General features: G+C 39.5%; 1 protein-coding gene across 1 annotated transcript in view; it reads left to right on the forward strand.

Moving 5' to 3' along the window:
- The first annotated feature begins 1027 nt into the window (after positions 1-1027).
- The window catches only part of LOC141568583 (uncharacterized), a 376689-nt gene continuing 350755 nt past the window's right edge, over positions 1028-26961 (forward strand). Inside the window, exon 1 of the mRNA XM_074318849.2 lies at positions 1028-3288. Within this exon, the coding sequence (XP_074174950.2) occupies positions 1145-1675 (531 nt within the window). The 5' untranslated portion in view covers positions 1028-1144 and the 3' untranslated portion in view covers positions 1676-3288. The remainder of the gene's footprint in view (positions 3289-26961) is intronic.

A 26961-nucleotide genomic window follows, 5' to 3' on the forward strand; every position in this document is an offset into this window, starting at 1 on the left:
GTACACACACACACACACACACACACACACACACACACACTTATTCCCAAATATAATTTAGGGGCTCGAATTACGAAAGATAAAACATCTCTGCGGCTGAGCCCAGACCGAAGGCCTCACTGCTCAGGAGTTTTATTAGTGACGAGAGACAACGCTCTCTTTGGAGGCACGAGAAGGAAAGCACATCGTGCCCCTGCCCTTTTATCATTCACCAGATGATGCTCATTCTGTCCGTTTCCAGTTTAGTGACCTGGGATGTGGGACTGGTAAAGATCGCAACGTCTTGCCAAAGCCTGAGGGAGGCAAGGTCACGCGCCGCCGGGAAGGTGCAGTTCTGTGCTCTGGTTCGCCAGAAGAATCTGCTCTGTGGGGTAGAGACTTCAGAAGACCCAGGTGGGTCCTTAATCCAGAAAATCTCCACCCCCAGCGCGGCTCTGGCGATGCCAGCTTTGCCTCCTCTTCCCGGGTCCTGGAATGTCAGACTTGTTGGTGGGGAGGTCTTAAGAGGAAACCCAGGAGGCGGGTGCGTTTCCTCTGTATGGGCCACTCTCTCGCCCGCGGTTTATTCTGAGTAGAGGCTGCAAAGGAAAAAGCTAGAGATCGGGGACGAATGCTGGAACATTCGCCCAGGCCTTTCACCCCCACCCCCACCCCCACCCCCGCCAAAAAGAAAAAGAGAAAGAGAAAAAAACACCACCAAGAAACCCCACAAAAAACAGATGGCTGGGCCAGGACTCCTCCTGCAAGGCAGCCGGCAGCCGCCGCCTCCGCGCAGCTCTCCGGACGCCGGCCACCGTGTCGGATCAAATAAGGTCACCTAACACCCTGGTTCCAGATCTCTCAGTCCCCCGCCCAAGAACCTTTCTCTGGACACCTTTCGGTCGATTCGGAGAACAAAGCTTCCGATGCCTGTCTCCCGCCGTCCGCTCAGGAACCTGAGCGGGCGATTCCTTCCCAGCTCCTTTTTTTTTTCGGGTTTGCCCTCGCGCAAACCTCCTCCTGCCCTGCACACCTCGTCACCCGGGCTCGGAGCTTATGAAAATGTAACCCAACTCATTGCCAGAAGTTGTTGCTAATTAGTGGATAATAAACTTCTGTAGCCAGGGCACAAAAGTCTTTTAAAAGTGCAAAGGTGTTCTTTGTTATGGCATCAGAAAAGGGATTAGCATATCAATTGGACTGGGGGGACCAGACAATGAACCCTCCTCCCCCTTCGCCGCCCAGAGTCCGCCGCCCGCCGCTGACACCTCCTCCTCCTCTTTCTGCCCTTCCTCCTCCTCCTCCTCCTCTTCCTCTCGCGGCTCCAAGAGCTGTCAAGGCGCGGCTGGGGAGCGGGCCGGGCCGAGCGGGCAGGCGCAGTGCGAGCCTCCCGCCGCCCACCAGGCCGCGCGGCCTGCGCGGCGCCCTCGCCCTCGCCCTAGATCTGCGCCCAGGCGCGCGGCGGGGGTGCGGGGGCGCGGAGCCCGAGCGCCGCAGGTCCCTGCGGCCGCGAGGGTGCGGACCGGGCCTGTCCCGGCAGGGGGGGCCTCGCGCGGCCCCACGCGGCGCCCCCTCCTGTAAGCCCGCGCCGTCTGCATCCCCAGGGACGCGCGAACCCGCAGCGGCGGCTCCACGCCTACGGCAATGGGAGCCGCGGGCGCCCATCCTCCTGCGGCCTTTCTCGCCGACCCACTGACCCCCGGGCCCTCGCTTGTCCGCGTCGGGCCGCTAGCGAGCGTTGGGGGCTACAGGAGGCCTTCAGTCTCGAGGCGGCCGTGTCCTCGGGGCTGAAGATGCGCCCGGCTGGTTCCGGCGAGAGGTGCCAGCCAACTGCCCGCTCGGGGGAGGCGGCCGGGGCGGCCCAGGCCTAAGCAGGCCGGGCCGCGTCTCGGTGCCACCTCGCCTGGGTCGGCCGCCCCCACCCGCAGCCCCCCGCCCAAGCCGGCCCTGAGGGAGCCTGCTTCCCGGGCGGACGCCAAACTCCGAAAGCCTGCCCCGGGCCATGTGCAGCAAAGCAGAGCAGGAGTACGCCTCTCGGAGACAGACACGCGGCCCAGGCCTGCGGGGCCCCCGCTCCCTCCGCGCCCCCGCCCGGCTGTGTGGGCCCTGGGCCGCGGCGGGGCAGGGCCCCCGGGGCTCGGGAGAGGAGTAGAGGACCGCGCGGGGAAGCAAGGCGAAAGGGGGAACTAGCAGCGACGGCGCGCTTCGCTTGCCAGCGACCGAGCCTGACCCGCCACTTGTCGGCCTGCCTGCACCCGAGGCGCGCCGGGCCGCTCGCCTCTGCGCCCCGCAGCCCCGCCACCCCGGCCGGGAAACGTTTTCTTTTTTTGTTTCTTCTCCCCTCCCCCCTTTCCCCTTTCTCCCTAGAGGCAGCTTCCGTCCTCTAAGTGCATTTGGGGGAAAAAAAAAAAAAAAAGGAAATCTCCGGGCTCTCCTTTTCCATCAGTCTGGTCTCCTCCTAACACTGGTGGTCGGCGAACAAGCGCCAAACTCACACAAGTTTCCCCGAAAACGAACCGCTTTAACTGCCGGGAGGAAAAATGTCGGGGGAAAGAGTGGAGGTCGGTGTTCCCTAAATGCAAAACATCAGAGAGGAATGTGAAAAGAGCTTTACTTTCCCTGCGAAATCTCCATTGTTGCTTGGCAAACAATGGGAGCCCGGGCGACTGTGGGGCTGTGAGAATGAATAGGCGATCCGCGGGATGTGTGCGGGTCAGTGCTTGGGGTCCCGGGCCTAAAGCCCCTTTCTCAGCTTGCCACAATAAACCAGAGCAAGGTTTAGTCTTTACTGGGTCACTGGCCATCCTCTATTATTCAACACTTCACAACAAAAAACACTTATTAATCAGCGCTGACCAGAGGCCCTTTTTGAAACAAGAGAAGAGGGGAGAGAGGAGAGAGAGAGAGAAAGAGAGAGAGAGAGGGGTGAAAAGAAGATTGAGAAGCCCTGGACAGATCTTTCTAAAGCCAGAGCAACCATAGGGTACTTTCCTCCAGTGGCCAAAGTTTATTTGACACAACAAAGTTTCTAATCAGGCCACGCAGACGTGGATTTCTCCTCATTTGCCTTACTCCCTGTCTCTTCCTCTGAAGATTTTGGAGACTTTGTTGCAAGGAAGGATGGCTTTAGGTCAAATTGCTAAGGCCTGATCTTAAAGATCTAATTGCTATTGGAAGAGAGAAGCCTGTTTCTCAGCTGGGCCTCCACTCAGGAGATGGCGCAAGGAAGACGGTCCAGCTCTGCTCTGGGCTCCCTGCTGATGGATGAGGTGTCAGGCCAGTAGTCATGTGAGGACTGCTTTCCAAATGGTATGAGCAGTAGTCAAATGTGGTACTTGTTGGTGATACTGAATGCAATCTGTAGATTTTTCTATTTCATGATGTTTTAGTCTGGATCTATTAAATGAATACGATCAAAAGGAACTGATTATTCCTACGCTTAGACAAGAATTTAAGAGAAAGAATGTGCTGAATAGTTTTAGAGAAGAAAATGGTTCAAAATGTTTCATACCACTAAAATCAGTGGGTTCTCGGCTCAACTTTGATATTTTTTGCAGAGTTTATTTGATGTTTGTAACCTAATTGTGTTTCTTTCATTTATCTGGTTACATAATTATGAGCACATGCTCAGACATATATGGACGCTCATATACATCAAAGTGAAGTGCTACATACGTCAGCTGCATGGATGAATTTAATCCATTTGGAACTTAGCTCTACATTTTTGATGGCAAAATTTTGTCGCTTTTTTGATTTGGGGTTGGAAGCCAATATTTCTTGGTTATTCTGTCTGTTTTACATTACTCAGGTTGTAATTTAACCAAGTGAGCAAAGCTCTTTTGTAATGGCTGATGTGTACAAGTGAACGGAGGCAGCAGATATTGAATCTTGGTTGTCAAAAGACATAAAACAATTATTTTCCAAAGAAATAGAAGTGAATGTCAAAGCAGTATTCTTTTAAAGTTAAAATTTCGTTTGTGTGCACTTTTGGATTCCTGGGTAACATAACTAAGCATTTCACTTGTTATGATTCAAAGAAGCCTTTAAAATGTATGTACAGGGGACTGTGAGTTCAGCAAATTAAGCTGTAGAACTAGATGGCTTGGTAATGAAAGCAAGAAGGCAGAATTACTTGGTAGTAAACTACACCAGTATTTACCAGAGTTTATGTACTAAATGCAAAAATGGGTTGCATGGTTTGGTCTCAGGAAGTGTTTTACTTAAGCTGCCTACTATTTGAGATTGGCTTTTTTATGTAGAAAATATTGTGTTACTCAGATTTTGCAGAGCTCAACGGTTCTTGCAATGGAGTAATCAACTGTTATCTGAATTATTTAAAGCCTGGGATTAAAGGCCTTGGAGTTGAATGCTGACAAGCTCTCACATGTAGGCAGGGGAAAGTTAAGTATTCTTTTCTTTCTGTATATACCTTGAAAATAATTTGGTCAAGTGTGGTGAATTATTTTTAAAATTTATGCATAGGAACAATGAATAATTCTTTTTCAAATTGTTTTCCAAATGAGCAAATAAGACTATTCAGAAAAAGAGTAGGACTCTGTTTAATGCATAACAATGTGTCACCTAAAATGCATTGTTTTTTTCTTTGGGGGGGGGGCTATTGTTTAAAAAACATTTTTGCTGTAGAAGTCTCCACTGTTTCAGAAAATTGTTTAGGGTGTGGACACAGAATATATTCATTCAACAAATTCATTTGTAGAACATGACAACTTTATGTCATGTTTTTCCTTTTAGTATTTTGGTTAACTTCCTAACTTGCTTAAAGGAAGCACTATTCCATTGTGTGTATATTTTTACTTGTAAACTGAAGGTATAGAGTAAATGGAACTAATCATTCAGAGAGTATCTTCTAAGTGAATTCTACTGAATAAGCACATGGTTGAGAAAAGCTTTAATCATAATATATAATACATTGAATGTGTATATATATCATCACAGAACACGTCATTTTAACACATATTTAAGACTCCAAACACTTTTCTTTCTGTCTTTCTTTCATTTTTTTTCCCTAAGAAATTAAGTAAATAGCATTGTAATGACATTCCCTTAAACATACCAGTGAATTTGTATGGAAATTGGAATAGCTTCCATATTTGTCAAAGGAGAAAAGAATAATATGTAAACATTATATTCAGCAAGCAATAGAGAATTGCTATTTGTTGATATTATTTAGCATGGAAGCAATACTTATTAAATTTGGTATATCTTTATGAAGTCCTTGTTATTCCAAAGTACATTTATTCAGTACCACATACATACTGTTGTATTTTTTATACAACAATGAAGAAAATACATCTGTAACAAAAACCTAAAAAGTAATATATTTAGCACATCATAAAAATTACTTAATAAGTATCTAAGTCATCTATATCCTGGAAAAGAATATTTTGCCTTGAAAAATCCTTCTAGACATTAAAAAAAAATGGCACGGTTAAATACATCTCAACTACAAAAGGAAACAAATATCTTGATAGAATTTGTGCATCTTTATCCAAATGAAGGTTAAATAGCAAATCCGATAGCTATAAAATGAAAAGTATATGCAATATGGTGAGTTTATTTTGAAACATATTCCATTTTTTGCATTTGTTTTTCTTCCTGACATGCCTATAATTCAGACATTTTTTTCCATCTTGACAGAATTTGTCAAATTCAGTTCAAATTTATATCAACATGATCTGACAAAGCAGAGTATTGATAGGTTATCATGAAGTATAAATGTAAACTCTACCAAATGTTGCTCTAATACATGCTGCTTTTTCTTTCATCTAAAAATAAATCAATGTGGTTTTTCGTGATAGAGAGAAAGTAAAAAGGAACTGATAGAAATTGGACTTGCCCTCTATGATTTGCCCTGTTGCCAAAGAATTCTGGTTAGTTGTATAGATCTAAGACTTCTGTGGAGAGACTCACCCTAGTACTTATTTATTTATAAACTTCCACCTCACTAGAGATTCAAAGTTATATTTAGGAAACTAGAACCTCACACAGTATGTGTTTATTTGACTCCTCAATTTAAATATTTCACAAGTACACCAAAAGTAATTTTTAATGGAAAATTTTCATTAGGTTTACCTGCATTTCATCTAAACATCCCTGGTATATTTCTGTATATATCATGACATTACATCTCATTTTTGGGGAAACAAAGGAAAGTCAAGCTTCTGAATGAAACTTTACCCCCAATATTATTTCCATAGATATTCTTAGCTTAATATTTCCATCAACTAATTGCATTTTGATACTGCAAAGTCCATTTTGGCTTATATAATAATTTTTCACACAGAAATCTATCTGCTTATATAACCATCTGTGACAAAGCAGAGTATTCTAGAGAATTTCACAAAAGGCTCCAAAAGTATGTGTGTAAACTATTTAAATTTCTATGCTTTGTGGATGTTTATTATAAGTTTGAAAGGAATTATTCAGCACTCCCTTTATGGTAATTTTTTAATAATGAAAGCTAAGTTTTAGGAATGCCTGCAAAATAAAATATATACAATGAAACACTTCTGCACTTGGATATTTTACCTTGGCACTCAGAGACTGAGTCTATAAAATTGACAAAGCATTTCTTTGAATTAAGGAGGAGATTTGGAAATACTAAAGGAAACTAGCTGTGTTGAGGTTATGGCAAAGAATTAAGGTGTTTTTGTTTGTTTTTGTGTTGTTATGGATTAGAATGTAGCTCAATGTCATTGAACTCCTGTAGTTCCCCTTATATGGTTTTTTTTTTCTTTTCTTTTGTGGGAATACTAATGGGGGTAAGGGTGTTGGAGAGGAGGGGCTGGGCAGTAGAGTCTATCGATCAAATAGAGTTTGGGTGGTGATGCTAATGGTACTGAACCAGTCTCCCTGTGTCAGGAAAGGATCCATTTTTCAAGCTTTTCTTTCTCTGTCATTCTCTTGTCTCTCCACTCAAAGTGTCTAAGAGATCCCATGAAAATTACGCTGTGGTACAAATCATTTGTTCTGTACCTGACGACAGGTACAAGAGGCAGGAGAATGACTCGGGTCTCACATCAGGACCAGCCCTTTGCAATTCATGCTAATCTGCAGCAATATAATGTTATGTTTTATGTATGTGCATGATGTTTTATTTCCCAGTAGTTACATGTACGTTGCATGGATACTATATTTAAAATTAAAACCTTAAAAATGAGAACATTTACTTGAACATATTTTGTACGAAAAAAGCATTAGAGGGGAAAAGGTCTTAGCTATGGGGAAGGAAAAAATACATAACCATGAAAATATATAATTATACTGCATTGCAATTAGCTTTAATCAAACTTCAGTTTTTTGAAGACCACAGTTAAGTGAAGTTTATGAATATCCCAAGAGTTTTTCTAGATACTCCAGCTTCTTTTAAAGGCAACTTGTATAAAACCCGCCAACTGAAACCTCATTCTATCTCAACTGCTTTTTATCCCAAGGTGCTTCTGTGGTCCCCTGAGGCCCAGAGATAAACAGGTTTGTTTGTACGTATACATCACCACAGAGCCTAGCCAGGGCAAGGCATTCTGGGGCCACCTGGGAGGAACTGAGATTGGGGCTATGGGGCTGGATCAAAAAGGCTGCTAAGCTTGACACAACAGGTTCCCTGGGCTTTTGTGAAGGACCTTGCTCTCAGGAGCACAGCCACAGTTTCTTCAGAGGGGCAGGGTAATACCAATTTCATGCTTTGGTAGGGACCTGGGTTTGCTAACATTAATACTAATGATTCCTACAGCTTTAAAGGAAGTGAGCGTTGTGATTAAGCTTTCCTTTTCACTCTTTTTTACCTCCTCTTCTTTCTCTCCTCTTTCTCCATCTCTTCCTTCTTCTTTTCTTCCTTCTATCTCATCTCAGACTGTAGTGACACTGAAGGACATCTGTCCTTGTGGACAGATGCATACTCTGCTATTGGTTGATTTGCTTTATTAGTTACGTTTTAAAACTGGTCAGGTAAAGGCTGAAATGAAGTGTCTTCATTCATTTTTTTTCTATTTCTTTCTTCTGAATGTTCCATTCTTCAAAGAAGCTAAATGTCTTAGACTAGTTTTACTTGCTAAGCATAACTCATCCTGGAGTCTGGAGGTCTGGCCAGCGGCAAGGAGAAGACTAAATTGCAGGTGTGGTTTTCTTCTAGGGTGAGCTTAAGGTGGCCCGAAGTTTAGTAATCTGAGGCACATCTCTGAGAATGCCTAAGCACAATCTTAAATCTTTAAGAATTCTTATTGTTTTAGAAGTTCTTCTGGATCTAAAAAGAAAGGGAATGAGTTGCCCTTCCTGGATGATTCTATTTTGATCATGTCCCCGTCCCCTTCTGGAGTATGTGTATGGGTACATGCAGAGAGAGAGAGAGAGAGAGAGAGAGAGAGAGAGAGAGAGAGAGAGAGAGAGAGAGAGAGAGAGAGAAGGAGAGAGGACAAATGATGGTAGGGATAGTTGTTGAGACATGGGAATGGCCTTGTTTAAAGTTGGAATGCAGAGGTATATAAACATCATCATCAAGGACTTTTTAGAATAACAAATTAATCAAACAAACTAGGACAAATAATCATGCAATTTTATGTCACTAGTTTGGAAAGGTGCTTCTAGAGATGGATCAAGAGATAGAATGTCAACTATAATTTAATATATATGTAGTCACAGGGTGTGAAGTACAGCATAGGAAATAGAGTCAATGAAACTGTAACAGCTATATATGATGTCAGAGGGGTAGTAGATTGGTGGAAGGGGGTTATCACTTTGTGAGGGGTGTAAATGTCTAACTATTACATTGTTTTGTACACCTGAAACTAATAAAAAAATAATAAGTGAATAAAGACACAATCCTCATGGCAGAGAGAGAGAGAGAGAGAGAGAGAGAGAGAGAGAGAGAGAGAGAGAGAGAGAAAGAATAAGAAAACTCAAAAATCTGAATTGCCTGGGAGATAGTAGAGTTATTGGTTTGTAGGAGACGCTGTCTGTTGTGTCCTCCGACCTTTACGTTAGACTGAGGGAAGGTGGGAAGAAAAGAGAAGTGAAATTTGGTTGGTTTTCCTATATGTCAAATGTTCTAGCAGGCTCTTTCACAGCACATTATTTCATATATTCTCACCGGAACCCTTGAAGGTAAGGATTAATTTTCCTTCATTTTAGAGATGAGCTTTGAAGCTCTGAAGGGTTTTATACCCTGACCGGGGTTATATAACCTGACTAGGTTATATAGGACCAGATCAGAATTCAAATAAGCTTGTCTCCAGAATCTGTATTCTTTTTCCTAAACCAGAAAAATCCCACAGGATTTATTTTCCTTTACATCACTGATGACAAAAGTAAGTATTTAATCACCATGCATCTTCCAGACACATCTTTCTCTATACTCTCCTCCCTGTGGTTATTTCATACTCCGTCATAGGGTCAAGTGTCTTATGCTTTCCCACACCTTTCTACCCCAGAGATCTGTGCTTTGGCTCACACTGTTTAGTCTGCCCACAATGCCTTTACCAGGGTGTTATCTTGGGTTGCCTTTTATTCACATGGGTGTGTGAACTGATGGGTTTGGGGTCAAACCTATTTATATACGGATATATACATGAACTGGTATTTTATGTTGCATTAAATGGTGAAACAGAGAAATTGGTCAAAGGCAGTAGCAGTGCTGTTCTCCAGAAATTTCATTTGGGGATGTGATGATTTTTTTTTCTCCTTCTTTTCTCAGTTCTTTAATATTTATTTTAAGAAAGCCTTTTTTTCCTCTCTCTTCTATGTCATATCTTAATGCACAATCTAGCCATTTAAATCATATGTCTGAAACTTCGTAGGCTCGAGCTAGTTCTTTATTGAGCTAAGGTATCATTCAGTAGCAGAATTAACTCTTTCAAGCCCTGAATTCACTATGTTGCACTTATTAAATATTTGCTATTTAGTGCTTAATTCGCAAAGAAAGGAGAAACAAGAGGATGTTACTAATATATCTATATTGCATGGAGTTTTCTAGATAGGAGTATACTTTTAATATACTGAATATAATTTTCTGCTTCAGTTTTCTTATCATGAGAATAATAATCCTCATTTTAATGGGAACTGTAAAATTTTATTAATATTGGTAAACACCTTGAGAATGACAAATAATATCACATACATAAATAAAAATGCTAAGTTGGAAAACATTTGAAGTTAAAGTAATCCTTCTATTTTCTTATAGTTTCTTGTTGAAACATTATTTTTCCTGCAAGATTCTTATGCTAAAATCTTTATATCTCTATTACTCATTTACAAAGACTATTTCTGAAAAAATAAAGACCTTAGTGTAAGTAATCTAAGAATTCCTTTCATTGAGCTAAAAATTCAGAGGAAATGTAGGTTAAGAAAGATAGAGTAGTACTTTTAAAAACGAAGTGTTTTGGTGATTAAAACGATTTAGTAAATGAAGATGGGAATATAAAAGATAGAACACTAAAATATTATATAGTGGTATTGAGACAGGAATTAAACATTGAAGATCACACCACATATGTGCTTCAAATATACATATAGCCTTGGAAGTTATGCTTTTGGATATAAGTTACTGTTTGTAGTACTGCTCAAAATCAAGGATTGCAGGTTACTATGGGGAACATAGGAGAAGAAACAATAAGGATACAGACTCATTTTAATTCCCTCAAAGTAGTACTATAATGTCAGTGGCAAAATATTAGTCCAATAATCATTAAAGCCTGAGTTTTATTTGTAATCGAATGTAAGGTGAACTGGTGTAGCTTCTTGATTTTGATTTAATTTCTTCATCCCCCAAATGGAGATAAAATTGCTTACGTGCAAAAGAGATAGGAAACACTAATTAATAAATGGGTTTGGACATTGCCAATAAGTTCTCTTTTCTTAATTCAGTTTTCAAGCTACAAACTCAGACATGCTGAAGAGGCAGAAGTCCTGTGTTTATATGTAATGCACCCCGATATTTGGGTTGTTCAAATGTGTACCTAGCAGATTCAAAACACAGATGAGTCTCTTGGAGGGCTTAAAGCTGGTTTGCAGCTAACCAAATCATAGTTGAACTTTTTGTAAACAGCACTGAATTCTACTGTTTCATCTATGAGGCTTAAGGTGTGTGTGTGTGTGTGTGTGTGTGTGTGTGTGTGTGTGTGTGCATGCACTATGTATGCAGTTCCTTTTGCCCTGTAGAAATATAGAAAAACATATTTAGGGAAATAAATGTATATGCCACATCACAACAAATGTAAACTAGTGCTTATCTCCAGTTTCTAATACGTATGCAGCGTGTAGTACTGATGGAAACATCTGCCTGTGAATTAGCAGGCATGGGTTTAAATGGGGCTGGTTGTATCTGACCTGCTTAAGTTTATGTGATTGTTTTAGGTTTGCCGGAATTAACTTATCATAATAGTATCATCTGTACGGAAATAAGTGAGACCACGTGATAGCCTTCCAGGGTAAATGGGTTTCCCAGGTATGAGATGTCGCAGAAAAGGTCAAGGAGCCAGGAGCCCCCATTTCTAAGGCCTGGCTCCACCTCTAACCAAATGGATGAGGCAAGGGACAGTGCCCGTTTCCTCAACTGAAGAATGAGTGCACTGGGTCAACATCAGGCTCCCCTAATCCTGCAACCCAAATCTCTTGATTCCTAGGCTAACACCCTCCCTGTTGTTTTACACTATCTTTCCAAAAGTGTTTCCATGGGCCAGGAATCAACTCCAGCCAAACTATGTGGCAGGGAGTATTGCCTGCAGAGAGCTGTGTACATATTCAATAAATACATGTTGCTTGAAATACTTGATGATTAATTAACCATCTAGAGAAAGCCTGTGATCAATGCTGATGACTAAGCCTTAATGGCAAAATAGTTAAAATTTATTGACTGCCTCTAATGTGCCAGGCACTTTATTTGCAGTTTGCATATGATATCTCATTTAAGCAATCATCCAGGAAACACATCTAAATCTTCCTGGAGAGTTTTGACATTATGGTATTATTGGCTATTCTTCTTAGGGAAAGTCCTTTCTGCTGGACTTGTTGGGAGCCTTCTTCATAATGTCATTTGAAGAAATTCAATAAAGGCAAATGGATTTGCATTGAAAGAAAGCAGGGCTAAACACCCACAGAAAACTCAAACTAAAGCATTGAGTGTATAAATTGCATCTTGAAAGCTCTAGCCAACATCATGTTCAAGCCAGAGTCTTTCTCATCATCCATGGTTCTTAGCCCTCTCTGAATATTTAACTAGGAAAGAAGTGGGGTTTTAATAAATTCTGCCATGTAAATGTCTCAAGAATACATTTTCTCCTCTTTATCCAGGGAGTGATTGTTTTGGTTCAGATACGCATGGTCTTTCTTGTGGACTGTGATCATCGCCTGCTCATAGTTCTCGCTTCTCACCCTTTTCTAATCTACTGTGTTTTCTTGCTGCCAGGCTGTTTCCTCACACTAAAACTGATCATGTTCAAAATTCTTCACCAACTCCTCTTGACGTCCTACATGGGACACTACCCTTTTGCCACCTTTGTCCCAAGAGGAGAAAGCGGCCTCATCCTCCGGTTTCTGTGTACTTTGATATACGAAGGTGACAATTAAGTTCATGAACTTGTTGCAACGATGTTGCTAACCTTTTTTGATATCAGAGGGATTATTTATTATGAATTTGTACCAACTGGGCAAACAGTTAACCAAGTTTATTATTTTGGAAGTGCTGAAAAGACTGTGTGAAAAGGCGACCTGAACTTTTTGCCAATAATTCATGGTTCCTGCATCACGACAATGCACCAGCTCACACGGCACTGTCTGTGAGGGAGTTTTTGGGCAGTAAACAACTAACTGTATTGGAACATCCTCCCTACTCACCTGATCTGGCCCCCAAAGACTTCGTTTTTTACCTGCAGATAAAGGAAATATTGAAAGGATGACATTTTGATGACATTCAGGGCATTAAGGGTAATACAATGACAGCTCTGATGGCCATTCCAGAAAAAGAGTTCCAAAATTGTTTTGAAGGGTGGACTAGGCATCAGTGCATAGCTTCCAAGGGGAGTACTTTGAAGGTGACCATGGTGATATTCAGCAATGAGGCACGTAGCACTTTTTCTAGGATGAGTTCACAAACTTAATTGTCCAGCCGTGTATTCTTCTAGCAAGTATGCTATGAATGTCTCTCCTATTGGTTTGTGAGCTTTCTTTCTATAATTAAACGTCTTTGAATCATATCAGTGATTGGAACATTGTTAATAATTGTTGAAAGATAAAAGAATTGGGGGAGCCTGATCTATTTTCTGTGTTCAGTTGAGGCGATGTAAAGACTCCCTTTTCTTTCCGTGACTGTCATCTTGGCCACCAACAATAGGCTAGATAGAATTTTAATTTTTAAACTTCCATTTCTTCTGGTCCACAAATATTTTTCTCTGAGGTAGGACCAGTTCTATGTTGTTAAGCCAGTTATGGAGTTTCTATCTCACCGGGAATTCCAGCATCTTATGGCTTCGTTCCTTTGTTGATTTGTAAGTCAGTGTACTTCTTTTTCTAGCTGCTATATTTAGGGCAGGATAGAGGTAACCAGATTGATGAAAACAATTTGGGACCTCAAAGTATAAGCAGTAGAATCAGAAAGAGCTAGTTTCTAATGATGATTCCATCATCTATTAGTTATGTGAACTTAAGTGAATTGCTTAGCTACTCTGAACCTGAATTTCCTTTTCTGTCCAATGGAGATAATTCCTAGGTTATAGAGCTGTTTCTGACATTCAGTGTTATGATGTGTGCAAAGCATCTAGTGGAGTGCCTGACATAAAGTAGGGTCTCATAATAATAGCCATTATTATTATTATTATTATTATTATTAATATTATTAGCATTTAATGCTATGCTATAGTGGGGAGTAGCATCTCAAATCGCTTTTCTAATCCATTATTTTGTTTGATTCTCATGAAAATCCCAACCCTATGATTTTGATCCATGAAAGCAACCCTATTTGGTCAAGAGACAGTTAGGCAAGGCCCAGAGATAAGTATTTCAGGATTAATTCTTGAAAGCCTGATCCTCCTCTCTGATAGTAAGAACTAAAGTATCAGGGCCAAGATTACCCTGAGAATCAATGCTGAATTTTTAGTCCCAAAATAAAATTTGAGCCTAGGCTGGTACAAGAGGATTGCAGGAAGCGAGGCAAGGGAAAACGTTCTTAGAATGACTTTAATGAAGATGAGTGGAGAAGGGAGCAATGGAACCTTGCTAGAAGCCCTAAAGAAGCTTCTCGTACCTGTAAAACCTGGAACGCTGGGACTTAGGATTGTCATGACCCAGCGAATGAAGCTAATGGCTAGGGTTTTCAGGAGCCTTTTATACTTAGAAGAGATAGCCAAAGGCCTTCTAGCATCATGGTTATTTATTCAACTTTCTTACCAAATTCCTTCACCTTGCCACACTTCCTGACATCCCATGAAATAGGGACCTGCCGTTATTATTAGTTTGGTGCAAAAGTAATTACAGTTTTTGCAATTATTTTTCACCTATTAAACCACAATTACTTTTGCACCAACGTACTAATAAGCCTCTTTTCATATACAGATGTGCAAGAGGCATCTCAAATTTAACGTGTTCAAAACAGGGCTCTTGAGTTTCCCCCCTCCCTGAAACTGACCCTCTGCCAAATCCTCCCAGTTTTCCCTCTTAGTAAACAACACACCCATTCACCGGAAAAACTTCAGAATCCCTCCTGAATTCCTTTTTTACCCCCTATCCATCTATCAGCAAACGCTATCAGTTCTATCTTCAAAGTATTTCCTAAGTCTGATCACGTTTCTCTACCTTTATCACAATTATCTTACACTGAGCCACCATCATTTCTCTCTTGGTCTACTGCAATAGATTTCAAACTGGTCTCTTTATTTCTACCCTTAACTTGCCTACTCTCGAACCACAGCCCATCCTCCAAAGAGCTGCCAGAGTGAGCTATTAAAATATAAATCAAATTGCAGGGCTCCATTGCTCAAAACCACACAAAGCTTTCTGTCACAGAATAAAATCCAGAGTCCTTGCAATAACCCACAAAGCCCTACATAATCTACCTACCACCTATCCCTTCTAGTTCCTTTCTTTTTTATCCCCACTTACTCCTTTTCAGCCATTCTGGCCTTCTTATTCATGAACCTTGTATATTATTAAACGAATGGAGTTACCCTCTTAATTTGATTCTAATAAGTTTAGAGCTAAATTTTTGGTTTATCTCAAGTAAGACTATAACAATACACATTCTTTTTAAATTACTAATCTCATTTCTGGCTCAGCCTTACTCTTTTGCTATTATTTTCTATTTTTTAAAATCTTTATCAATTAAAAATTAAACATAACTCTTACTGCCTTTCTTATTATGAAATCTATACATGTTTATGATAGGAAAATCAAAAAATACAATAAAAAAGCACAACCATGCTCTTACCACAATACCCTCCATTCCAATCCTCCCGTGACTCTTATTGCGTCTATTATAAAGCTCAAACACCTTGACATGAGTTGAAAATCTTGGTTTCTGCTTACCTCCAGCCTTATATCTCAATTATCCCTGTTCTCTTGGCTACATTCTGTTCATTCTTCAGGTTTCAGTGGAAACGTTAGGAGGCTTTCTCAGATAGCTCACTGATGAGCCCTCTGACCTCACTGAATCCTAGCACTTTATTGTAAGATGATGTTCTTGCCCCCTATTGGAGGACAAAGGCAGTGACTTTCTTCTACTTCATTGTATCCACAGCTTTAGCTTAGTATTTGGCCCATAGAAAGGTCTTAATGAATATTGATGACTGAGTGAATAAATCATTGGATGAGAAGCTCTCAATGGGGGAGGTTTTTTGCAAGTATCTGTCCAGGGTTTACTTTGTATGATAAATATTTTATGCGAGGTGGGCATAGAGTAGGTGTGAATGATAAAACACGAGTCAATGATATGGTTGGAATCCTTTCTCTTGGAGTACACCCAAATAAGACTCAAGATTGCCAAAGCCCTTCCTTGGACAGGGGTTCTCTTCAGTCATCTTCCTCTTAGTGCTATTCGTGAGAACTATGAGTTTGAGTGCTGGAACATGGCAGAATCGAACAGAAAGTTGGAGGACCAGAACATGAACTTTGCCATCATTCTAATTGTATTGACTTGCAGTATTCATTTTATTGATTTCTAAAATCAATGGTGTTTTCTTTGTGTCTATAGTTGGTTAGCAACCACGGTGAGCTTGCAGCAAATTTGTGGCTATATTTTCAGTCTCAGTCTTTTATCAGGATGGTGGAGATTTGGCTGAAAAGTAATCTCTTTCTGAATGAATGAAGTAGCTTTCATTAGGCCCTGCCATATTTACGGAGCAGTTAAATCTTTGCTCGGGGTGGGAGTGTTGGCGGTGGCACTATTTCCAGAGACACAATAATGTGTAGGGGTGGGAAATGCAGAAACTTCTGGTAAATAGTTCATTTCTAGTTTCCTGATCTTTTGTAAAATGGTCCAAATTATCTCTTTTATATGCAGATGATTTTTATGAAAATGAGAAAGAAAGCAAGTTGAATTTAGACAGATAACTCACAGGGTTTTACGTTTGGCGGTCACTATGATGAAACTGATTTCGAACATCATTTTTTCCAGTTGGACTTCCTGTGGACACAAATTGAGTATCCCCATCCAATAAGCAGATATTTGCTTTCTTCTTTTTTTACTACAAATAATTACTATTTGGTGAATGACTATCATGTGTCAGATAATCTTCTTAAACAGCAATCTTCAAACAACAAGGTAGTTGGGTGTTTCCACTCCCAAATTACTAATGAGTAGAAGAAGGAGCAGGGATGGCAAATAACTTAACCAAGATCACAAAGCTGAGCTTCTACTCATATTTCTTTGACTCCAAAATCCCTGCTTCTACCACAAGAATCTAGGAAGCATGATGGAGTTGTCCATGTATGATCTAAAGTATTTAAAAATACTTAAAGGGAGCACTTAGAGAGTTTTTTCTCTAACATGTGAATTTGCATTATAGATTAATGAATGAGTCTATTGTGAAATTAGGAAAAATTTCTCTTGGAGGTGAGAGCAGGTGCTTTGGTGAGAGAAAAAAGTATGATAAAATTGTGACATGCTTATTGACTCTTAGAGCAGGAAAAATTGTAAGAATAATAAAAAGGAGTTGAAAGGTAAGAAGTGAGAGTGGACTATAGATCCCTTGAGTCCTGTGGTTGATTAAGGAGACAGAATAAGACAGGAAGTAAAAAGGAGAGCACCCTAGAGGGCAGATCCTAAAAGCAGGCTTGGAAACAGACCCTGGTGGAGCAGCCAAAGGGAATAAGACAGAGACGCTACAAAAAACACAGAATACTTTGATCAGGGGAGTGTGGCCCAACTTAGAAAACTTATACCAATTATGACTGATATGAAGGGTGATGCTTACAGAGTGGTTATAGATTCTGCTCTATAACCAGAGGCAAACACGGCTTTTCCTCCAATGACCATAGAGGGAAGAAACGAAGGTAACAAATACTGAAATCTGATGTAGGGCCGGTTAGCAGAAGTTCAAGTAGACTAGACGAAGGCCAAGGCCTAATTGGCTGGTCTTCCAACACGAGAGTAGTGACAACATTTAGCCTCCAGGGAAGTTTGTTGACCAAAAGACAGACTTCAAGATAAACTGGCTACAGTCTCTGTCCTGGTCTCAACAAGATCACCTTGTGAGGGGCAATGGAGGAGGGAGTGAAAGAGAGAACCACGTAAGCAGACAAATCACAGAGAGTAGAGTGAGCTATATAATACATACATAGGCATAGAAGGTACATTGGAAGTATAGAAGCCGTCAGGACTCTTTGACTAGAAACACACAGAAGCTATCATGTAAAGTCCTAAGTGTTTTAGTATTATGAACAAAGTGCTGTGTACAGGCACAGTTACCGCAGAATTAATTCTTCTTGGTTGTAAGGCAAACATCATTGAACGGGATATTTGAGAGATCTTGAAGTATGAGATTTTCTCCAGGCAGAGAAGGAAATTAACTACCAAGAACAAAAAGGAGGGCTTTGTTGCCTTGTTCCTTTACAGAAAGAGTCTAGGGATACAACTATAATCTATCCAATCAGCCAGAAAGAGGCTCTCAAACCAAAGATTCAGCCATATCTTTCTCTTTCAATTATTATTAAAATGATCCACTGAAAGCAGTTGTCCAGCGCCTGTGACTGTTAAGCTGATAATGATGGGTTTCTTTGTACAAGCGTATTTTGTTGTGGGTGTCTATTCTACAGATAAAGCATAGTGGAGCTCTGACTTCATCCACTGGTGGTTGGAGGGAATTCTGTCTCTGGTAGATGAGAGGATCAAACATGGGCTTTGTGAATGCATGTGTCTGTGTAAGTAGTGGTGCATATATAGGAGGCAGAACCTGGGAAATGCCAAGATACTGAGAAGAGGTTGTGACTCCTTCTACCTGCCTTTGGGCTTCTTTAGCCACCTTCTCTTTGGGTCCTTGTGGGAAGGCTGTGCTGGCCTGGTGTTTAGCTGATGGTTTTTGCAAAGATCTGGACTCAGCCTACTCTACCTCTCACCCACAAAAGACCACATTGTAAACGAAAAATTAAATGAGACAGTTTCCTCTTCCAGAGATAAGATTTTAGTCTTCCGATTATTTTCTGTGGTCTAGAATATAGTGTAGAACATGTCTAGCTGGTTTATCATAGCATCTCGACAGCTGCCCTATGGTGGGAAAAGTCAGGTATATTATGTACCCGAAACTGTAGAAATGTCAGCATGTGCTACACTGATATATTAATTCCAATAGTGGTGATTCAGAAATACATACTGCATGTACACCATATGGGCCTTAAATATTTATGAAACCTAAAAGTCACAAAAACAATTCTTTAATGTAAAGGTTAAAAATATATTACTATAATTTTTCATGTACTAAGTTTTAGGCATTTAATTTTTTAATTTGCATATTATTACCAAAAGGTACTTATAATCTTAAAAAACTCAACTTTTATCGATTACCTACTCTGCAAAAGACACTGTGTTAGGCACTATGGAGGAATAAAAAGAATGCCAAGAATTTGTCAGATTCTTATGTAGTTTTTCCTATATTCTATTTTTACCACCCATTGAGTGGTAATTTTTCACTGTAGGATAAGAATTGGAAAAAAGAATAGGAAAATCTCAAATCAGTCCACTCTGCTTTTTCCAAGTGAAATGGCCTGTAGGGAAAAGCAGAGCTTGGGAGGAGATTATGAAGCAATGATTGTAAAAAAGGTATCTTAGAATTAGGAAAACAACACTTAGAAGCATGTCTTCTCAGCTTGGTGTGGTGCTAGAGTGATTTGGGATATTTAGTCTAAAAGCTCAGGGCTAGTAACCTAGAAACCTGGCTTCTAGCTGTAATTCTGACACAAATTACTTGTATCTTAGTTTCCTAACTCACAAATGAGAGACTGATTAGATTATTTTAAAATTTAGTGTCATGAGGATTATTTGTCTTTACATATTTACAATGCAGACTTTAGGCGACTGAGAACTGGAATCATATCTGTTTTGATCACCATTGTATACCATGTACTTAATACAGTTCCGGGCATTCAGCCATACCTCAGCGATAGTGGGGGTTTGGTTCCAGACCACTGCAGTCACGAGAATATCTCAATAGAGTGAGCCACATGAATATTTTCCTTTCTCAGTGCACGCCAGTTATGTTTACACTGTACTATAGTCTATTAAGTATGAGATAGCATTATGTCTAAAAATGCATGTACTTTAATTAAAAAATATTTGATTGCTAAAAATGCTAACCATCCTCATCTGAGGCTTCAGCAAGTCATAATCTTTTTGCTGGTGGAGGGTCCTGCCTCAGTGTTGATGGCTGCTGACTGGTCAGGACAGTGGTTGCTGAAGGTTGGGGTGGCTGTGGCAATTTCTCAAAATAAGACAACAATTAAGTTTGCTGCATGATTTGACTTTCATGAACAATTTCTTTGTAGCATATGGTGCTGTTTCATAGTATTTTTCCTATAGGAGAATTTCTTCCTCTTAAACCCAGCTGCTGCTTTATCTAGTAAGTTTACGTAATATTCTAAATACTTCGTTGTCATTTCAACAATCTCCACAGCATCTTCACCAGGAGTAGCTTCCATTTCAAGAAATCACTTTCTTTGTTCATCCATAGAAGCAACTCCTCATTCGTTAAAGTTTTATCATGAGATTGAGCAATCCAGTCACATCTTCAGGCCCCACTTTTAATTCTAGTCCTTCTGCTATTTCTACTGTGTCTGCAGTTACTTCCTCCGCTGAGGGGTTGAGCCTCTCAAAGTCATCCATGAGGGATGGAACCAACTTCTTCCAAACGCCTGTTAGTATTGATATTTTGACTTTTCCCCATAAATCCTGGGATTCTTAATGGCATCTAGAATGGTGGATCTTTTCCAGAAGTTTTCCGATTTACTTTATCTAGATCCATCAGAGGAATCACTATCTATGGCAGCTATAGCCTTACAAAATGTATTTCTTAAAATATTAGACTTGAAAGTTGACATTAGTCCTTGATTCATGGGCTGCAGAGCAGATGTTGTGTTAGCAGCCATGAAAATAGCAATAATCTCCCATATCCATCTCCATTGGAGCTCTCGAGTGACCAGGTGCATTGTCAATGAGGAGCATGGTTTTGAAAGAAATCTTTTTTTTCTGAATAACTATTCTTAACAGTGGGCTTAAAATATTTAGTAAACCATGTGGTAGACAAATGCGCTATCATCTAAGCTTGGTTGTTCGACTTACAGAGCATGCAGAATAGATTTGGCATAATTCTTAAGGGCCCTAGGATTTTCAGAATGGTAAATGAGTATTGGCTTTAATTTAAAGTCACCAGTTGCATTAGCCCCTAACAAGAGAGTCAGCCTTTCCTTTGAAGTTTGAAGAGAGGCATTGGCTTCTCCTTTCTATCTATGAAAGTCCTAGATGGAATCTTCTTCCAAAACAAGGCTGTTTCATCTACATTAAAAATCTCTTGTTTAATGGAGCCACCTACATTAGTTATCTAAACTAGATCGTCTGTACAACTGCAGCGGCTTTGCCATCAGTTACTGTTACTTCAACCTGCACTTTTTTGTTACGGACATGGCTTCTTTACTTAAACCTCATGAACTAACTTTTGCTCTCTTCAAACTTCTCTTCTGCCGCTTCCTCACCTCTCTCAGCCTTCATAGAACTGAAGAGAGTTAGGTGAAACCAAAACCTAATCCATGCTGTTCTGGATTAGGTTTTGGTTTAAGGGAATGTTGGGGCTGGTTTGACGATCTATCGAGACCACTAAAACCTTTCTCCATGTCAGCACTAAGGAGTAGCACTTTTGATTTCCTTAAAAAACTTTCCTTTGCATCCACAACTTGGTTAACTGGCACAAGAGGCCTAGTCTTCAGCCTGTCTGAGTTTTCAACATTCCTTCCTCTCTAAAGTTAATCATTTCTAGGTTTTTATTTAAAGTGAAAGACGTGTGACTCTTCCTTTCCCTTGAACACTTAGAGGCCATGGTAGGCTTATTACTCGGCTTAATTTCAATATTGTTGTATCTCAGGGAATAGGGAGGCCCAAGAAGAAGGAGAGAAAGGGGGAATGACCAGTAGGTGGAGCAGTCAAAACACAGACATTTATCGATTAAGGTTGCCTTATATGGGCATGGGCTAAAACAGTTACAATAATAACATCAAAGATTTCAGCTCACAGATCAGCATAACAAATATAATAATAATGAAAAGCTTGAAACATTGCAAGAATTACCAAAATGTGACACAGAGACACAAAGTGAGGAAATGCTGTTGAAAAAAGTGGCACCAATAGACTTGCTCAATGCAGGGTTACCACAAACCTCCAATTTGTAAAAAATGCAATATCTGCAAAGTGCAATAAAGTGAAGCACAATAAAACAAGGTATACCTGTGTATGTTTAAGGAATATTCACAATGAATAAAGGAGTAAGGTGACTGATGCTAAAGGGTTATAGAAGCTGCCTCTATTGTTTTCTGAGAGCTTGGGACAAATATATTGTCCATTTGAAGAGTCATGAGATACCCTGTAATTTCCTTGACTGTAACCATCCCTCTCACTACGACTTAATTAAAATCTAATTTTACTCAAAATTTTCCTGACACCATCATGTCCCCTTTTTAGGTGATATGGCTTCTACCTTTATTGCTTCCTTATTACATACATTAGGAAGAGATATTGCATTGAGACTTGCTTTGTTACATAATTTCAATATAAATAATCTTGTACTATATTTTCAATACCCTTGATCCATTTTACTCTTTTATTTCTGTCCTCCGTATTATTCATTGACCAATTTCTATGGCTCATTCATCTTGGTAGCTTCAGTTTACAGTTTGCCTTTCTACTTTAATTCCTGTGAACATACTTAAACATTTTTACTTAATTATTTAGTACTTGATTTTTTTTTCCTTAACTTTCTTCACCTTTACTTTATCAGTATGATTATTCCCATGGGATCTCATTTCCACCTAAAATGTTTTATGTCCAATATCTAAGATCAGTTATAATAATAATAATAATAATAATAATAATAACATCAGTAGTATTTTCAGTGTTTCATTTTGTCATCAATCTTTATAAGCTGTGTCTTGAACTTTCCCTCACAACCAAAGGACCTAATATTTACTTTTTATTTTTAAAACTACTTTTTACTCAGGGCTATCAGTTTACTTAAAATTAATAAAAAATATTTTCAATTACAGTTGACATTCAATATTAATTTATATTAATTTCAGGTATACAGGTGTACAGCATAGTGGTTAGACATTATATAATTTATGAAGTGATCCCCCAATTAGTCTAATACTCACCAGGCATTATACATAGTTAATACAATATTATTGACTGTATTCCCTGTGCTGTACTTTACTTCCCAATGACTATTTTGTAATTACCAATTTGAACTTCTTAATCTAATCCTTTCACCTTGTCACTCATCTCCCCAAATCCCTTCCCATCTGGCAACCCTCAGTTTATTTTCTGTATCTATGAGTCTATCTGTGTTTTGTTTGTTCATTTATTTTGTTCTTTAGATTCCACATGTAAGTGAAATCATGTGGTGTTTGTCTTTCTTTATCTGATTTATTTCACTTAGCACAATACCTTCTACGTCCATCCACGTTGTTGCAAATGGTTACATTTTATTCTTTTTATGGCCTAGTAATATTCCATTGTGTATTGATGTACTTGATATTCTTTATCCAGTTGTCTATTGGTGGGCACTTAGGTTGCTTCCATATCTTGGCTATTGTAAATAACACACTGTCAGAATGGCTATCATCAATAAATCAATAAACCTATGTTGGTGAGGATGTGGAGAAAAGGGAATCCTCATGCCCTGCTGGTGGGATTGCAAATTGGTGCAGCCACTATGGAAAACAGTATGGAGGTTCCTCAAAAAATTAAAAATAGAACTACCTTATGTCCCATCAATTCCACTTCTGTGTATTTATCTGAAGGAATCCAAAACACTGATTTGAAAAGACACATGCACCCCTATGTTCATTGCAGTGTTATTTACAATAACCAAGATATGGAAGCTACCTACGTGTCCATCAATAGATGATTAGATAAAGAAGTGGTACATGTATACAATGGAATGTTACTTGGCCGTAAAAAGAATGAAATCTTACCGTTTGCTGTCAATTTACTTTTGAATTGTTTTGAATGCCTGTCTGCTCTGGATCTCATGATTTGTGTAAACATTATGAGAGTGCAATAATCTTGCATCTTCTTGACCTTGCAGTGGATCTGGTGTGGCAATTCTGGGATCTAATACAGCCTGAGTTTGCATTCCCAGCTCTTGTCTTGCCAGTTGGACGAGGTCTCAAAGCTTACTAATTGGATCCTATAGAAATATATGCAATCTGTTCTCAGCCAGACCTTCCCCGTTCTCTGTGACCTTGTATTCCGTTTGGGTGCAGCTGTTCTAACCCATTTCTCTCCTCCTAAGATTCTCTGTTTTGTTCTTACTGGTTTTACACTGAATGGATGAGTTTTCCTGATTGAGAGCATTGAGGATATCTGTGGCAATAATCCTGTCAATGTCTTCCTCTTCAATTCAGACTATCACTTGTACCCCCACTCTATTCTCCTCACTGCCACTTCTTTTTCCCATGGTTAATTACAGTACCTTATGTTTGATCTTACTGCCATCTGATTCCTTCAGGAATCTGTTTATTTTTGCAAGTTTATGCCAGATCTTATTTGTTACCCCTTATTTGTTACTTTTTTTAAAAATTAAAGTTTATTAGGGTGACAATTGTTTTTTAAGTAGGTCATTTGACTCATGGGCTCAGTTTTCTCATCTGTAAAATAGGAAAATTATACTCCTCTCATTGGATTGCTGAGGGATCAAATGAGATAATAGATTCTTATGTGTTTTGTTTCACCTGCTTCTTTGTGGTGATATTGTCTTAGCTATTTGAAGCAGAATTGTAATATTTTTTCCTCTAAAATCATTAACCTTTGCTCTAACTAGGACCAGCAGCATACTGTAATTGCAGAATGTGTAAACACATTTGTGATTTAAAAAAAAAATCAGGCTAAAACTAGAGATATGCTGTTATCCCGGGGATTTTTTTTTTTTTTTTCTACAACGGTAAAGCCTCACTTGTTAAGAAATATGAAAACTTTCAATTTTGAAAATGAAACTAACAGGTGACTTGGGTATTAACATGATTTTTAAGAGCTTATCTGTTTTACCTACAAAATAATGGGTTTTTTTGTAGGGTGTTTTTTTTGTAGGTTTTTTGTCTGGATAATCTCTAAGGTCTCTTGCAGCTTCAGGAATTTGTAATGTTGTGGCCCCAAGTCTGAGCTCCTCTTATGGGAATGACATTCACAGACTGTACACCCGAGTCTCCTGAAATATAAGGCGGCAGCTCAGGGATGGTACTATTTCATCAGACAAAGAAGAATTTCTTGTTGCAAATGATTGTACTATTAGTTTTTGAGAGAAAACTCAATGATCTGCTCAGTGTACAAGGAGCAGTATTGAGTGTTTCCTAGCAGATAGATAGCTGGCAGGCTTAAAATGAGTATTGATGTGTTTATGCCGAGATAAGGATACACGTTAGCTTTCCTCAGAATTCCATTTTCAATTACTCTCGAACTAGTTTGAAAATTCATCGTCTTCAAGCCAAATATCTCTTAGTGTGCCATGTATGCTGAGTAGCAGACCCTGACATCTCAACACGGCTCACATAAGTATACTCAAGCAAAAATTAAATGGAATCAGAAGAGTGCAGTTTTTGGTACTGCTCCGGTAGTCAGGAATTAAGACTATTTGTCCATTAAATGATATACCCATGTCTTTTATCTCTTCATTCTTCTTTTGCTTCTTTTCCCCTCTCGCTTCCTTCCTCTTCTCTTTTCCTTTTGCCTTTCTTTCCTTTCACATAAAATCCACTGCCTTTTTAGAAAAGCATGAGGAAATGCATAAATATAGGCCTCTCTACCATAAGCGGCTCTTGCTAATTAAAAACAGAGGAAATATCACCAAGACCTAGGACTGGAGAGGTTTTGGGGAGGTCAGCCAGGCCACTTCAACTTCAGGCCACGCCACACTGTACGTAGATGACCTTTCTGGATGAGAAAGTTCCATCACCTTTTCTGGTCTCTCTTCAATATTGACCAACTCTCATTGTCAGAAATGCTGCAGTATCGAACCTGCTGCTAAATTATCTTTAATGCTGGCAGCAGTGAAGGTGTTGACATGTTAAGGGGAAAAAAAAGGAATAGGGGTTCTGTTCCTATTTTCATCTTCCCAGAAAAGTTCAATGTTTCTAAATATGATGCTTTATAGGATAGCTGTAGGTATATATTGCCTAGGATTGAATCAATTCTCTTGAAATATAAGACTATAATTCTCAGCTACTTTAAATCCTGTCTTGGTCCCATATGTGGCCACAGCTGTGAGGTCCTCAGTATGGTTATTTTAAATCAAACAAACTGTTTTTCTAAAAATAGGCAATTAATAATTCTAGTAAAATTGCGGGATGCATGTTTTTACAAACTGAAATTTTACTTATTTCTCAGTATTTCATGGACTGTTGGATTGAAAAGGGACCTTAGTCCTTTATCAGATGCTTAAATCCCTTTTAGAATATCCAAACGATTATCTCTCCTCTATCTGAATATCTCTTGGGGATGGAGTGTACTTCAGAAGGCTCTTCCATTTTTAAAGCACACAAATTATTAAAAAGTTCTGCCTTGGACATAATCTAAGTATTTATCAATCCAGTCTGTTTTCCTTCAGGATTTGTAGCTTGCTTGTGATAAACCACCTTCTGCTTATCCCAATAGAGCAAAGCAAAGCAAAATCAACCTGAATGTAATTTACAAAGCTAAATAGATCAGTGAGCACCTATTAAATTTGTATAATTATTTAGGTTTTTAGTAGTAATGCAAAGAGGTGATTTGTTAAGGCAGGCACACAAAAGAGGATACCTCATTACATGGTTTTCCTTTGGGGAATCCAGCCTTTCATGGGCTGAACTACTGATGAGTTCAACTGTTACATTTTTCTCAGAAGGTTTGGGATCTGCTCTTTGTTTTGTATTTGTCAAAAATATGATCTTAAATACATATTAACTTATTTTCATTTCATAAAAGCAAACTCTTTGCTATAAAATTACCTCAAAGCACAGAGCAAATGTAAAACATTCTATTAGCTGAAAACAAAAGAGTCAGCTGAACTAAAAATGGAATCTATTAAGAATACTGTATTTTAACATTACACAATTATTCCTTTTAGCTTGCTGTTGACAGGAAAAGCAGGCAAGTGTGAAGGAAGAAAGAGCCATTTGAATAAATTGGGACTAAGGGTTTGTGTGGTGGCACTTAGAGGTGTGCTGGAAGGCCTGCTTCTGACCCTGGGATTCTTCACAGAAAACATGGCTTGGTTACTATACCTGATATAGAGGGTCATTGAAGGGATTAGAAAT

The sequence above is a fragment of the Rhinolophus sinicus genome, chromosome 7, assembly GCF_057876585.1.
Source record: "Rhinolophus sinicus isolate RSI-liver-muscle chromosome 7, RSI-T2T, whole genome shotgun sequence".
Lineage (NCBI taxonomy): Eukaryota > Metazoa > Chordata > Mammalia > Chiroptera > Rhinolophidae > Rhinolophus > Rhinolophus sinicus.